This window comes from Chiroxiphia lanceolata, chromosome 4 (assembly GCF_009829145.1).
Source record: "Chiroxiphia lanceolata isolate bChiLan1 chromosome 4, bChiLan1.pri, whole genome shotgun sequence".
Classification (NCBI taxonomy): domain Eukaryota; kingdom Metazoa; phylum Chordata; class Aves; order Passeriformes; family Pipridae; genus Chiroxiphia; species Chiroxiphia lanceolata.
In genome coordinates, this window is record NC_045640.1 from 59,495,638 (window position 1) to 59,512,080 (window position 16,443).

The following is a 16,443-nucleotide window of genomic DNA, read 5'->3' on the forward strand; positions in this document are numbered from 1 at the left end:
TAAATTTAAGTTTTTGGTATGTACTTTAAAAAAAATAATTTAATAGTTCTTTCTAAAATACATTAAACCCCAAAATTGAAATTCATAGTGCTGTTCTCCTTACCCTCATATTTAAAAACATTACATAGGGCTAATTCTTCCTTGCGTTGCTCTGTTTGCACTGGGACTTCAACTGCACACTGCAAACTGAACTAATCATGTTAGTGAACTAATCTGACATCAAAATGCTTGCAAATGGAGTGAAAATATTAGATTATTAGCTAGGGTAAATAAAGCATCATTGATTACAGCATAATTATATTCTAAAATTGCTTATTTCCCCTGCCCACTCCCTTCTGTTGGGAAGGAGAAACCCACAGGTAAATGTCATCACCAGGAGGGTGCTTCAGACATATTGTACCTACATGGTCTAGAATTTTGCTTTTGTACTTTTGTTATTTTGACTGAGAGAGTAATTCTCATGTATGCAAAGCTCAGTGCATTTTTAAAGAAAAGTTTTAATCAACTGATTTGTGTCTCAGATTAACTGGGTAGGAGATATTTGCTGCTTTTTCCTTTGTAAATTGGGTAAACTGTGTGCCTTCTATCATTGCTTTTGCAAAGGTGAAGAACCTCTGGTATTATAGAAAGCAAGATTTAAAAGTTAATTCTTCTGCTACTTTGAAATTTTATCCTGTCTTATTTTGTCGAGATACAGCTTTTTTTCTTCATTATGACAGAACAGGAGGTATAAGCTGCTGATACAAAGGTGTCTTGGGGAGCAAGAGAATGATACTGTGCTGAGGCTTTGTGTTAAAGGTGTGTAATGCTGAGCTAACAGTCTCAAATACAACATTAGGTGGCAGCAGTAGACCCTTAACACCTTATGGGGGCTTGTTCGATTTACTTTTAGGCAGTTTTCCAAACAAGAGACAAATTTGAAGAAATCTTACTTTAATACAGAACATTTCTGTTGCATCCCTATGCAGGGAAGCAATGGGAATGTTTTTTTCCTGAATGATCCAGCTTTGATCATAGTTAATAACAGTATTGAACAGAATCCCATAAATGCATCGAGGTTAAAGCAGGTGCAGTGTTGTTGTGCAATGCCACTGTTGATCTGCCTGGTTTAAAATGGATTTCTTATGTGCCAGTTAGATGAGGGTGTAGCCTTTGTTAGGAACTTGGCAATACAGACAAAGCAGCTAATTAAGAATAATTTTTTGTCTTTCTTCCTTAACATCTTTTTTCCCTTATAAAGCAGAGTAGTTTAGTACTATTAGTATTCTTTTTTTGAAGTATAACTTGGGTAGTGTTGGATGGGTAGAAATTGGTGACTTGAGCCCGAGGCATCAACAGGAGAAGTTTGTGGTTTTCTGCTCAAAAAATACCTGTTTGCTCTTTGTCTGATGGTTTTTTGTTTTTGATTTGTTTTTAATTTTGTTTGAACTTGGGAGACAGCAAGTCCAGAGTTGGAGCAAGATTTAACAGGACAATAAAGAAGAATCTGGAGCAGAATCTTTCCTTCTGTGAAAGTCGCTTGCAAATTCATGGTCTCACTTTACTTTAAAACTTTGTGCTGAGGTAGCAAGTGGCTTTAGATCACCTCCATCTTGCTGGAAGGTTATGATCTTGCCTTTCTTGAGTGGCTCTTTGTGCTGTCTAGTTTTTCTACAGGTTTTTTTTTGACAGCCAGGCTTTTTCTGCTTCTTTTTTACCTCCCTATTAACCTCCCTGGGCCTGAGCCCTGTTTGTCATGATTTCACTGACTTGATGTTCATGGTAGTGTCACTGTTTGATATACTTATCCAAACTATCAACAGGCTTTCCTGCTAAATCTCCTTAGGACTCAGATTTTAATGTGTTCTCGCCTCCAAGTGTCGTGTTGGTGATAGAAAAGACTGCATGGAAAAGAGGGGGTGAAGGGCAGAAAATGGATTGCTGCAAATTAGTATGTATGAGTTATTCTCTTTCCCCATGTTTTTCCTCTTAAGTTCTTTAGAAGCCTTTCCAAATCACAACCACCTTTTTGTCATGCCCAGGATATGTACCATGGTGCTGACTTTTGCTGTTTGTTGTGTGCCCTTAGAGGATTTGACTAGCTTGGGATCACCCACAATCCTGTGATACTCTTACCATAAAGAGATTTTAATTCTGATACTTCCCAAATCTTTGGCATGTATTTTTGATGATCAATAATATTTGTTTTGAGTTTCTGAATACATGAAAGGGGATGGACTTAAGGAGGTGAATTATCTCTTTGGTGGAAGATAAGAATAAATGTAGGCAAAGAATATTTTATTTGTTGTTACTCAGGAACATTATAGCTAAAATGAATCCATCTTGTTTGTGTTTTTCAGAAGCTGCATTTAGACTTGGTCATCAAGGGTTGAAAACCACAGGGTTTTTTCTTGTTTGGTTGGGGTTTTTCGTGGTTGTTTGGGTTTTTTTTAGCCTTGGGTTAACTGACATGATGTAAAATTGCATTAAGAATAGAACCGCTTTGGATAACATGGTTATTTTGTGAACAGAGGTAAAAAGCAGGGTGTATATAAAACCTTTAATTGTTGAAGTAGCAATTGGTTTAGCTTCAGCACATTGTTCTTTGTGTTTATCTTGTGTAAGTACCTTAATTTTACGAATAGAAGATTTTTGGCTTTTATCAGCTTTTTACGTGCAGCTTTGCAGGTTCTTATTAAGCATAAAATTTTAAAATTTTCACTGAGATAGAGTCAGCCTATTTGACTGTGTTTCTTTTAGTTCATGGGATAGATGTTTTCCACTGGATAGGCATTGTCCGTACCCCTTGTTTTCGACGTTCTAAAGAAGCAATTCTGAGATAACAGAATCATTGTCTTGAGGTAAAGGGAGGTCACAGTTTGGTTGATAGTCCTTCATCCTGGCTTTAGGAAACAAGTACTTGGTGTCTAGGTTATCTAACAACCAGAAAGATGAGGAAACTCTGTAGAAGTGAAGTCTTTTTTGGAAGTTTGAGGTAAAAATGAGAAGATCCAGCCCTGTAGTTCTCCCAAGTATAGCGAAATTGGCTTTTCCAGGAGAAATGCTCATTTTGGACTTAGTTTCTTTTTTTGTGTGTGTGTGTATTATTGGTCATTGAAATACTTTTTCTCACGTTTTCTTACAAGCTTGTGAAATATTTTATGTCTGTTAGTGGGAGAAATAATTTAAATTAGATTAATAATCTAGATCATGATCTTTGAGGAAAGTGGACCTTGATTGAGCTTATTCTAATCTGTTTTCTGCATGCCATAGTTTGGTAGTTGCTCACCCAAGCAGTGCACCATCTCTTTTATATCTTGATCACTTCCTGGCAAAGAGAGGTTTTGTGTGTTTCAGTTGCCTTTTTGCTTCTCTTTAGAAGTGTTGTAATGCTACTTAAAATTAGTGCTATTATGTTGACTTCTTATTAGTTTAATTCTCTAAAGGAAAAAAAAATTACACTCTCTGCACGTGTAGTAAAAAATTGCTCCCTGTTCTCAGTCAGCCAAATGTAGAAACATTTTACGAAAAAGCTTGAGCTATTGGCTTAGTTTATATATATTTTTAAAGGTAAATATAGCTAGCAAAGTCTAAAATTTGTGAGGATGTATTTGAATACTGCCCTTTAAAGCCATTCCTGTAAGCTTACACTTAATTCTACATGCTGAAGAAAGAAAACGTTATGCCACCCTGTAGGTTGCTATAAAGATTGTTTATGCAGCTCAGCATAGGACTTAAAATACGTTGAATTGGAGAATTTTGAAAAATGTACTGTGCGACATAGGAGACCAAATCATGCTAAAGTGCAAGGAAAGACTATACATCAGTTCAAAGGCTACATTATTCAAAAAAATACAACCATAAAAAAGGTAATAAGATTACATTCTCACACTTCATGGCTAGTAAGGTGCATTAAGCTGCTCAGATATTCATAACTTACTGTGACATTTGGGAAGATTACATTTTGCTGTGCACAGCCATTACTGCAGCTCAGATAATAACTAGCCAACGCGTGGACCTGGATTATGATCCCTGTCATTGGAAACAAATTTGTGTTTGGAAGGTTGATCAGCTTCAAATCACCATTAGAAAGGGTTAATATGACATACTGGGGGGGATGTGTGTGTGCTTATGTGTATCTAATGGGGATGCATACATACAGTACATCAGCTGCACTGGGCCTTGGGTATTCTGCTTTCTCTGGGTAATGTTTTTTGTCCTCACTTCCCTTAAAGGAAGTGTTAAAATGGGAATTACTTTTTTTACCATAGCATATTATTTCTGGAATGTAGTCGCTGAAATGCTTGTGTTTGCAGATTAGATTGGAAACTTAATTTGACAGCTTCCTGGATGGGTGGTTACTGATAATAGTGTATCTAGCCAAAAATGAAAGATTGGTGGTGTAGACTATAGGGTGAAGGTAAGGTCACCTCTAGTTGCTGTATATGGTTTTGGTGTGATAATTGAATGTTGGCTGATAGTTAAAACCAAATGCATAAAGAGTTGAATTTCTTGTTAAGAATTAGCAGGTGGTTTGTGACTAGAATTTAACCTTCAGCTGTTCTCTCTCCACACAGAATGCTGTATTTTCTTTTCTTCTTCATGGTAAGAAGGAGAGCAGCTTCTTGAGGAATACCTCAGTTTTGTAGAGGATAAATTCAGCGTAAAATGAAATGTAACATTGGTTATGTATTATGTTTTCAAATGCCCTGTTCAGGTTTTATTTAAGGAGGGTGTCCTCTTTCATTTGCATTTGTTTTGAGATAATTCTGTGTTAATTCATTCTGCTCAGCATTCTCCCTTGAATTCGGCCTTACAGAGCTTTTTTGAGGTAGGCCTCTGCTCCATCTTTTGGAAGGGGAAAACTAAGGCTTGGGGAATGGTAATGATTTGATAGATTTGTTTGAGTTGACAACATGAGTTGATATAGAGAACCTGGGAATATAATTCAAGTCTCCCCATTCAGTTCCTACGGTTTCCCTAGATATTCAGGAAGCATCTGATAGTAAATTGTATAATTATTTTTCAAGACCAAGAAGGGAGAAAATGGAAAATTGTAAATTACTGTTTAGAAACTGTTGCCGTGAGACATTGTCTATTCTGTCATAAAAGCAGTAACTTTCTCTGCTTCTTGTGGTGTTTGACATTACTGATTTATGCCCAGAAGTCCAAAGATTGCTTCTTCAAAGTGACAAGATTTAGACACTTGAGGAAAATGTATGGTAATTTCTGTAGTTAATAAAGAGCATATATTCTGTTCCATTGGGTAAGTTTATCTTTGGATCCTGACTAGCTGAGAGAAGCCGTTGGAGCTAATATGGAAGCAAGTTAGTATGTGCATTTTGGGGCAGTTTTGATATGGTATGACTTCAGCAGTGACAGCACTGAAGCTGTTAATGGTCAAAGCCTGTGAAAGGAACTCCACTTAGGACAGAAATAACGTCTTTTATTAAACAAATCTGTAGAAGTGAGAACGAGTTGAAATGCTTCTAAACATGAGTCCATTCTGATAATTTGAGTTGATGCTGTCTGCATTCCTGTTTGTGTACTGGTATATAATGGGTAGTTTGCCAAGCATGGCCTCACCTTGAATACTGTGGCTGTTTGGGCACTGCAATGTAAGAAAGACACTAAGCTATTGGAGAGTGTCCAAAAGAGGGCGATGAAGATGGTGAAGGGCCTTGAGGGGGAGCCACAAGAGGAGCAGCTGAGGGCACTTGGTCTGTTCAACCTGGAGAAGAGGAGACTGAGGGGACACCTCAAGGCAGTTACAACCTCCTTGTGAGGGGAAGAGGAGGGGCAGGCACTGATCTCTGCTCTGTGGGGACCAATGACAGGACCCAAGGGAATGGCCTGAAGTTGTGTCAGGGGAGGTTTAGGTTGAATATTAGAAAAAGGTTCTTCACCCAGAGTGTGGTTGGGCACTAGAACAGTCTCCCCAGGGAAGTGGTCACAGCACCAAGCCTGACAGAGTTCAAGAAGCATTTGGATGATACTCTCAGGCACATGATGTGACTCTTGGGAATGGTCCTGTGCAGGGCCAGAAGTTGGACTTGGTGATCCTTGTGGGTTCCCTCCAACTCAGCATATTCTGTGATTCTGTGATATTTAAGGTTACTACAGTTCTAAAATCCAAGAGAACTTTAAAGAGCGGAGAGAGGGAATTGGGATAAAGGAGTTTAGTTAGTACAATGCATCTTTCTTTCAGCTGGAATTTTTGTTTTATTGAGTAGATGAACGATTGGAGCAGGTTATTTCCTTCCCCTCTCCACCTCCTTGGCACACACATACGTGGTTAGTTATTGAGTGTATGTTCAAATAAGGCATGCCTCTAGGAGACCTGAAATACTACAGGATTTAAGTGTCATACCCAAAGCATTGTCAAAGGCTTGGAATGGTGCTGCTGTTCCACATTCATGCAAATATAGCAGGCCTTTGCTTCCTTTTACTGCCTGTGAGTGCTAATTAATCTCGCAGTTCCTATTTAACCAGCTTTATTCAGTATCTCAGGAATGTCTCTTGGGTGTTCTTAAGTGCTGATATTCCTGATGTGCATCAGCTCCTTTTGGCTAGAATTGCTCTCTTACCTGAGGAGTGTTAAGCTCATGCAAAAGAAAGGTCTTAGTGCACTCCAGGCCACTTAAGGAATCTTTGCTGCTTTGGCACTCTCACCTGTTTTAGAGCACTCACTTGATGTCTTCAGCTTTGTGGGGCAACTCAGGACATCTGTATCTTAAACTACCCAAATGTTTTTCTGCAGCCATTGTCTGATAGTAAGTGACACCTTAGGAGCACCTTTGTTACTTAATAGGAATTAAAACAGAAGAAAAATGAGACAATATATTGATATTGGCCTCATTATGGTTTTTTTAGCCTACTTCTTTGATAGTTTTCTTCTTGCAGAATGAATAACTTCAAACATGGAATAGCACTTTGATACAGTTGTCTGAAGTTTTTTTTTTTAAATATTTTTGTCTGAAAGCTCGTCGGAGGCCAATTTGACTTGGAAATGAACTTTATCATCCAAGAAGTAGAGGGCATCACTTGCATGTTGGACTTGCTGGATAAATGTGACGTGACCTGCCAGGCCGAGGTGTGGAGCATGTTTACAGCAATCCTAAAGAAAAGTATCCGCAATCTACAGGCGTGCACGGAAGTGGGGCTGGTTGAACAGGTGCTCAAGAGGATTGACAGAGCTGACAACATGATTGCAGGTACAGTTTCACCCAGTGTATGACTCAAACTGTGTTTCTTCTACGTAAAACCTCGTGGACGCATTAATTAAATGACAGAAATTTGACACTGCATTTTATCAAGCACTTATATGTTGCTGTTCTTTTTCCTTTTCAGATCTCTTAGTAGATATGCTGGGTGTGTTGGCCAGCTATAACTTGACAGTTCGGGAGCTAAAGTTATTCTTCAGCAAGCTTCAAGGAGAAAAAGGGAGATGGGTAAAAGAAAACACAAAACTGAAACCATTTTTGTGGTGTTGCTTATGTTTTTTCTTAATGTTCACAAGTTAAGACTTGTTCATAAACTTTATGATAAACAAATTTTGAATGTACCAAAAATACAGGAAGCTTTCTGGTACTATATCAATGAACCGTTTTACCTGCAAGCAATTAAAATACAGAGAGTAGAATAGTGATGACATTAAATTTCTTCTTGGATCTATGGATTGGATTGGTCTTTCTGAAGACCTGGGAATAATATGATGACTCTGAGCAAGTGTTTTTATGCACATGATTTTATTTTTGTGATTCCAGACATGTGAAATTGAAGGAAAAAGGCTTAATATTTTTTTATTTTAAGTCATGAGAGAGAAATAAATTAAAAATAGCTACAGAGGCTGTTCCATCTGCTCATATTTTCACATTGCTCTACTTTACCTGAAGATTGAAAAAACTTATCCAGTTAGGAAAATGAGAATTTTTGGCAGAAATTGAATTGAAGGAAATAAATTCCACTGAAAAATTATATCATTTTTCTCCTGTTCCTGTGTAAAACAGAAAGGGAGAAGAGGGTCTCCTTTTACTGTTGAGAACCTCATTCCCTAAAGTAAAAATGTGTATGTTGTAGAGGCCACTGGAGAAAGTTTTGTTTAACACGCAATTGTTTTGCTGGAGTTGGAAATTATTTTAACAGTCGTTTTACCTGATTTGAATTTTAATTCAGCTCCTGTTATCTCTAAATAGTCTGCCTAGTGTAGAGAAAAGGTAGCACAGTGTCTCTTGACTTCAAATGGTTTTAAAAAAGAGTATTGAATATAACAACAAGTATGCACACATAATACAGCAAATTTTAAAAGATCCTTTGAAATAAATAAGTTTGGAGATCTTAACCTGCTTAAATAAAAATACTCTTAATTTCATAGATGGTTTAAACTTAATTGAACATACAGAACACATTGAACCATAGATTCCTCTTTAACATTAACTTTTTCATTTCCTCTCTCTCTGCTATTTGCATTTAATTTCCTTTCTTTATTAAAGACTCAATACAGAGTAAAGGAAGAGAAAAATGCCGCTATTGCATTGCTAAGGAGTTGTACAACTTCATAAATCTTAAAATCAGTGGTGCTTTAAGGATACCAAGTATTTTGCTACTACACAAATTACCTGGTCAAATTGTATAGCACTGAAGACATCTAAGCAGTTCTCAGCATTTCCTCCTCAGTTTGAATTCAGATTCTTGAAGCCCTGTTTAAATGACTGTAATTTTGGTACATTTGAAATACTTGTAACACATCATGCAGTGCTTAGTTTTCAGAGGTTTACAAGAGGGGGAAAAAGGGCACTTTCAGGAAAATATCAGAATTATAAAACTGTAGTTTAAAAATAGATCTCCCAGAAGATTGTGATGTGATGGAAGAAGACACACAAAATTGTCCTGTGACTGTTAGCAGTATTTGCTGTACTTCTGTTGTTGTGAGCTCATATACTTGATTTGGAGTTTATAGCTACTGAGTATTACAACAAAATCAGTGCAGAATTAGAATGGTGGGAAGGTGTTAAGTATTCACACTGAGTACTCAGTTTAGGTGCTCCAAACTGCCTTTGAGAATTTAATCTTTCTCCATGGGCTTACAAGTCAGTTTAATGTTGTTTATGACCGTAGTCCTGATGAAAATAGTCCTGTCTCCAGGTCCTCCTTTTGCTAGGAATTCCCCATCTCCCTTGTGCTGGCACGGGTTTCCTGCCGTCACAATCCAGAGCAGCTGTAATTAAAAATTAGTTTGCATTTGTTTTTCCTAAATTAGTTTTCTTCTGAATCAGTTAATTTTCTTCAGCTTAATGCAAAGTGACACAGACTGCTGATGGGAATGAACAGATAGAGGGAGGAACCAACACTGAGGGTCAGTTTAGTTTGTGCTGGGTGAAAGTGGCTCTGGTCTTAAAGTCTCTACTTAAGTTACCTAGTTAAGTCTCTACTTAAGTTACCTAGTTAATTGTCTTAAAGTTTTAAAATGTCTTAAAATTAATTTTTTTGTGTACTTATAGTATTTCTTATGGGTTTGTTTTATTTATTTACAAGTGTGATAATTCTCTTTGTCAGCCACCGCATGCTGGGAAGTTACTGTCTGTGTTAAAACACATGCCTCAGAAGTATGGACCTGATGCCTTCTTCAACTTTCCAGGAAAAAGTGCTGCAGTATGTAGATATTTTAAGTCTCTTGTTTGTTCATCTGTTTTTCTATTATGGCCATTGGTTGTTTTCATTTGTGGTGTTCTTTGTCTCATCTGTCATTGTCATAGGAGTTTTAACCAGATTTTTTTCTCTGCATTGTGCCTGAATAAATCGTGCTTATAAGAGATGTGCAATATCACTATAGAAGGACAAATAGTATTACACAAAGAATGGATGTAAATGAGGCTGCTTTTTTTGATTTTGTTATTTTTTTCAGACTGATTCAGTTAAATCTTGTTGCAAGGAAAATCTACCTGCTTTCCCCCTCTCATGTTTCGATAGGAATGGTGCTTGTGTTAGTATCCAGTATGTGTGAGAGTGGCTTTCTGGTGGATTGAGCTTGGCTGAATGCCAGGTGCCCACCAAATCTGCTCTATCACTCCCCTCCTCTCCTGGGCAGGGAGAAAAAAATACAATGAAAGGCTTGTGGGTTGAGATGAGGACAGGGAGAGATCACTCAATAGCTGCCATCACGGGCAAAACAGGCTCAACTTGAGGACATTAATTTAGTCTAGTATGAATCAAATCGGAGTGGGGTAATGAGACATAAAAACTAAATCTTAAAACACCTCCCCTGCACTTCTACCTTCTTCCCAGGCTCCACTTCACTCCTGATTTCATCAGGGAGTCAGTTCATCATATGTTGTCTTTGCTGCTCCTTCCTCCTCACAGTCTTCCTCTGGAGTTCCACCTATTGAGATAGCCCTTCATGAACTTCTCCAGTGTGGGTCCTTCTCACGCGCTGCTGTCCTTCAGGAGCAGGCTGCTTCAACGTGGGTCACCCACAGGGTCACGAGTCCTGCTAGCAAACCTGCTCCAGTGTGGGCTTCTCATGGGGTCACAGCATCCTTTGGACCTCCACCAGCTCCTCCATGGGCTGCAGGTGGATCTCTGCTCCACTGCAGACCTCCATGGGCTACAGGGGCACAGCTGCCTGTCCATGGTCTGCACCACAGGCTGCAGGGGAATCTGAGCTCTGGTGCTTGGAACATCTCCTCCACCTCCTTCTGCACTGGCTTTGGTGTCTGCAGAGCTGTTTCTTTCTCAGTTCTCACTCCTCTCTCCAGCTGATGTTGCCATTCCCCCTCGTTAAATATTTTATCCCAGAGGTGCTGTACCATCACTGACAGGCTCATCCTTTGCTAGCGGTGGGTCCATCTTGGAGCACTGGCTCTGTTGGACATGGGGGAGCCTCTAGAGGCTTTTTACAGAAGCCACCCCTGTAGCCCCCCACTACCAAAACCTTGCCACACATACCCAATACAGCCTTACATCTACCTTTGCTAGTGAAACCACAAAAAGTATTGAACTAGAAGTTGGTTCCGCTTGTACCATTTATAATTGTTTCTAGTGATCGGATGATGTGAATAACATATATTGCTTAGAAGAATTCTCTGAGAAAACATAGATCCTAGACATTTATATGCTGAACAATACTGAAAAAGATGAAATTTAGCCATGATTAGTCTTCTTGTAATTGTTCGAGTGGTCGAACAATTAATTTTTAAGTTCTGTAGTCTTCACTTGAAAAAGAATTTGAATCTAAATAGGTAGTTGGAAAGCTCTGTGCAAAATCTTCTGTAGGAGTTCAAGTATGTCAACACTTTTGCTTCTGAAATTGTAGGATGAAAAATTATGTTCAAAATTTCATGCTTAATTCAGAACAAGATTTGAATAAGATTTATCAGATGACTCTTTCCAGTTTTCTTCACATAGACTCATTACCTTTCAGCCTGGTGGCTTGAGATTACATTTCACCAACTTGATGACATAATGAATTTTTTTTGAAATGAAAACTTGAGACTGAAAAATGCAGACTATTAGGAAAATGCTTCTGCAGTTTTATCACGTGCAACAGAACTTGGCAATAAACAGACATGTTTTTGTTCCTTTAGGATATTCATGTAGTGTTTTTGTATTTAACTTCTATTAATTATGTTGAGTACTTGAACCATATGTGGTATTGGGGTGCCTCAGTAACCTTAATGTGAATATTCTTATATATTTTTAAATTTAGAAGTCTAAGAAATTAAGTATTTATTATAATTACTCCAAGATCCATTGTGAGTTAAATCAAGTGATTCTCCTACCAGTTCCCAAAAACTGGGCTCAAAGACATGCAAACTGATTAGTTGACTGGTATAGAGAAGGATTTATAGCATTTTCTTTGGACAGGAGTAGCTGAATGGATCATGGGAGCATAATAAGGAGTCTGGCAACACTTGAATTCTTTGATGTTTTTTTGTTCATTGGTATTGATCATCTTGACAGCATCTTTGATCAGAGGTTATGGCAGTTTTAGTTGAAGTGTGTATTGCAAATCTGTACAGCCAAACAGTGGAAAGTTGATAGTAATGTTAAAAAAAGCCTGTAACTAAACAAAAAAATCCCAAACAATAAAACCCAACTGTTTGAAACAAAGGGTACCAACATACAGTTTGTAACTTAGGAGCTTTTGGGCTAACAAAGCCCACGTTTGAGATGAGGATTTTGGCTGGTTATGATTCTGTCATATTTCTCACTGGAAATCTATGTAGACATGAGTTTCAAGAGAGAAAAGAATCTGTTTAGTGAGATGTGCACAACTTTTCTTTCATAATTGGTTATTTTTCTAAATACCAGCACTGTGTGAAGTTGAATTTATAAATCTGATTATTCTGTCAGGTTACCACAAAACCAAATCTACTTAAATTTGCCTTTTGAGAAGTTATTATACTCTGTCTTCAACTAAAGAATTTGACTTTTAAAGTGTAACTTACTGTTAATAATCTTCTTCGAGACGTAAAGACCAGTTTTTAAATATTTAGATGAATTAAATATCGTAACAATTACAAAAAGCACAAGTTGGGCCAGATCTTTTTTAAGCATAGAGAAAAGTGTGCACATCTGCAGTGTGTGTATGTGTATCAGTATACATTTGTAGAGTCTTGACCTGTATACTTTTACTGTTGTGATGTTGATCTTTCTCCATGAATAACTTTTTACTTCCTTTAGGCTATTGCCTTACCTCCTATAGCCAAGTGGCCGTACCAGAATGGATTTACTTTCCACACTTGGCTAAGAATGGATCCTGTAAATAATATTAATGTGGATAAGGATAAACCTTACTTATATTGGTGAGTACTATGTAAAACCACATTTCTGATGTTCATTTTCTGTTTATTGTTCAATGATTTCTGCATCCGTGTATGTGCTGATTTTGTTCTAATTTGTCAGTTTTCGAACAAACAAAGGACTTGGTTATTCTGCTCACTTTGTTGGAGGCTGCCTGATTGTAACATCCATAAAATCAAAGGGAAAAGGTTTCCAGCACTGTGTAAAATTTGATTTCAAGCCACAAAAGGTGAGTAATGATAATAAAATCTTTCAAATAGGTTTAATGAATTTAAAATTGTAACCTGGGAGTGTGTTTTGTAGCTATCGATTAGGCTCATCATTCTGTACAACAACAGTTACATTGGAATGAGCAAAACAAATCTGTGTTCTGAAATCTTAATGCTTTTTAATTATGTAGTATATAAGAAAACTAGAAAAGCACAACTTACTAGACACTTTATGAATTTTTGAGACTTGTGTGAGTTCTCTCAGAATTCTTAGTACATCGACACAGCTTGAAAGTGAAATTGCTTGTGATTTTTTTTTTTTTCCTTCTTTGTTTTCTCATACCTCCAGACATTCTCTTCTCCTTTTTCTAAAAGGTTTTGCTAAGGCTCCCCTTTATATCATCACTTACTCCATGTGGGCAAATGCAGTGTTATTTTAAGAGAGCACATTTACTAACCCACATTTAGTTTTCTTAATCAAGCAAAGGCCGTTAATAGGAGTTTGATGGTCTTACATGTGGTAGAAAACAGATCATTCTTGAAAGAATGTTATGCTTTGTGTTCATCCAGATTGTCCAGCAAGTAGTCTCCTTGCATTTGCTGCTATATTCTATGTATCTTTTTAAATGTAAAAAATAAAATGTGAGTTGATTTTATTGCTGATATTCAAGGCTGTCTTGCCTATTAAATAGTGTTATACAATGTTGAATATCTCCTTTTTCAATTAGATATTCTGCTAGTGTTTCTGGAGCAACTGGTGTAAACATTTTGTGGGAGAACAGACCTCCTCAGGAATTTCTTATCAGTAATCCTTTGCTGTAAATATGGATTCTGTTTGTGGTAATTTGACATGCACAGCCTTTGAAAGGCTTTAGTCTGGAGCCATCCTTGCTGTTTGGAATGACATTTGTAGCAGTCCATCATGCTACAAGTAACCCAGCTTAGAACTTATTTACAAATGGTTTCACTGTAAGTTTGGTTCAGCAGTGCCATAAAGATTTCTTAAGTTATATCCCATAAATATCTTTTAAGCTTCTGTGTCATCTTTTTATAGAAAAAATGACATAATATCCCTTGACATAGCGATGCAAGAAAACTCACCAGTGACTTATTAATCTTTTCTACTTCAAATACATTTGTCAGTCTTAACTTATTTCTCGTAAATTTGCTCTACTACGCCCCAATTGAATGGTAAACCTTCTTTAGGTACCTGTAGAATTATGTCAATTGTTTTCTTATTGTTTAGTGGTATATGGTTACTATAGTGCACATCTACAACCGCTGGAAGAACAGTGAACTTCGATGTTATGTCAATGGGGAACTGGCATCTTATGGAGAAATAACATGGTTTGTCAACACCAGTGATGTAAGTAATCCCTGTGCATTAATACCTATAGTTAGTTGATCATGTTGATGGATTATATAATTATTCTTTTCCATTTTATTACTAAACCTCCCCCATTTCATGCATTTTTAAAAAATGTTGAATTAAAAATAGTAACTCTTTGGTAGAGGGGTAAATTGTGCTTTTATACATCTCAGAACTTTAAATTTGTTTCTGCTGAGACCCTCAAATACTTGTTTATATAAAAAAATATTCCCCAAGAAAATGTGTATTTTTTTGTATAATTTGTTTGTGTAGCATAGATTAACCCTGTTACTGGGTTCTGTTTTATTTTCAGACATTTGACAAATGTTTCCTGGGTTCTTCAGAAACAGCAGATGCCAATCGAGTGTTTTGTGGGCAAATGACATCTGTTTACCTTTTTAGTGAAGCTCTCAATGCTGCTCAGATCTTTGCTATTTATCAGCTTGGTCTGGGGTATAAGGTATGTTAGAATCGACTATTAAAAGTTTAATTATGCTAAGACTGTGGTGGGTTTTAAGAATGTTGTGGCATTGTAACATCGTTGTAATATGTGTAAACTCTTCCATGTTTCCTCTGTAAGCCTATATATTGCCTCACAGACTACAACTAAGCATTGATTCAATTATTTATTTTCTTATAAAATAAAAAGAATGGTGTTCCTGTTTGCATCTCAGAATTTCAGTGTTGGTGATTGAGAGAGGGAAAACACCCCTGTTATCTCTGGTCAGGTTTCCTTTTTCACTGAGGTTGAAAACCTTGGATGAAGTATGATGTATTTGTTTTAGAAATGTAGCTTTATAGTTACTTGTGCTAGTTGGGTGTTTTTAACATGTGAAGTTAGTGCCGAGGATTAGTTTTGTTGCAGTGATTTATTATTTGTTTTGTCTTAGCCTGAGGGGCATTAATTGAAGACTGTTATTCCCTAGCAGCTGTACAAACATAAGCTAAAAAAGATGGTTTTATTCTATCTATTCCTCAATTATTAGTTCCTTCTGAGTGAACATTGCTGACAGTCATGCTGTTTCCAAGCTAATGTGTTTCTTTTACGTTACCCACCATTTTGGCAATGACGCTCCTCAGGGGTCCAAAAAATTCTGCAATTTTAATTCTGTAAAATTGACTTTGACTCAATGTTCTTATTGAGACTCCTTTTTTATTAAATACTTCTAAATTAAAGAAGCAGTGTTTCAGTCATTTTTTTGGCAATAGTTATGTTCTGAACTGTATCTTCAATGTGTGTAATCTAATTATTTTTCTTTTTTTCCTTACTCAACCCTGCTTCCCGATCCAGGGAACATTCAAGTTCAAGGCAGAAAGTGATCTCTTCCTCGATGAACATCACAAATTGTTGTTATATGATGGCAAACTATCCAATGCTATTGCTTTTATGTACAATCCAAGGGCTACAGATGCACAGCTGTGTCTAGAGTCATCCCCTAAGGATAACCCTTCTATTTTTGTTCATTCACCACATGCCCTCATGCTGCAGGTATGTCAGCATTTTCATAGATTTTGAGTATACTGATGATTTTTTTTGAAAACCTAAAATCAAGTTTTTATAGAGATTTGGATGGCATTGGGAATTCCATATAAGCTGGGGTTTTTTGGGTTGGCCCTGCTGCTACCTCCCGTTCCTTGAACTAAAGTGGATGCATAAGAATCCTAAGAAAAAAGTTTGTTTTGTGTAAAGTTATAATCAAAAAAATGTCAATATTACAAAGGCTGTGTGAGCTTTAAAAATAATCCTTCTTCCTCATTTCTGACGTTCCCTCCCCTACAGGTGTTACCTGTCTCCCATCCTTTGCCTTGTTGATATGAAATCCTTTTCTTCCTTATGCTTTGAATGCCTTCATCTGTTAAATTGTCAGAACCTTTTCATGTATTCTGTTCTAGAGTTTCCCTGTTACTAGAGAGTTGTTTTAGAATTTACAAGCCACCTCCTGTGTATTCATCTGAGGATCTCCACTGTAGAGTGTATCTAGAGCAGTAGGTCAGGCAGACTGGATGTTTAGCATGGCTGTGGCAGCCAGTTTGTTGTTCCTGCTGTTTCTTTTTATTTGGCAATAATACAGCTCTTATATTGAA

The 16,443-nt window shown here is 37.1% G+C and overlaps 1 protein-coding gene across 1 annotated transcript in view; it reads left to right on the forward strand.

Annotated features, from left to right (window-relative positions):
* LRBA (LPS responsive beige-like anchor protein) overlaps positions 1-16,443 on the forward strand; it is a 399,190-nt gene that overhangs the window by 35,694 nt on the left and 347,053 nt on the right. The window contains 8 exon segments of the mRNA XM_032687089.1: positions 6,962-7,193; positions 7,330-7,430; positions 9,535-9,630; positions 12,661-12,782; positions 12,883-13,009; positions 14,236-14,355; positions 14,672-14,818; positions 15,650-15,847. Of these exon segments, the coding sequence (XP_032542980.1) occupies positions 6,962-7,193; positions 7,330-7,430; positions 9,535-9,630; positions 12,661-12,782; positions 12,883-13,009; positions 14,236-14,355; positions 14,672-14,818; positions 15,650-15,847 (1,143 nt within the window).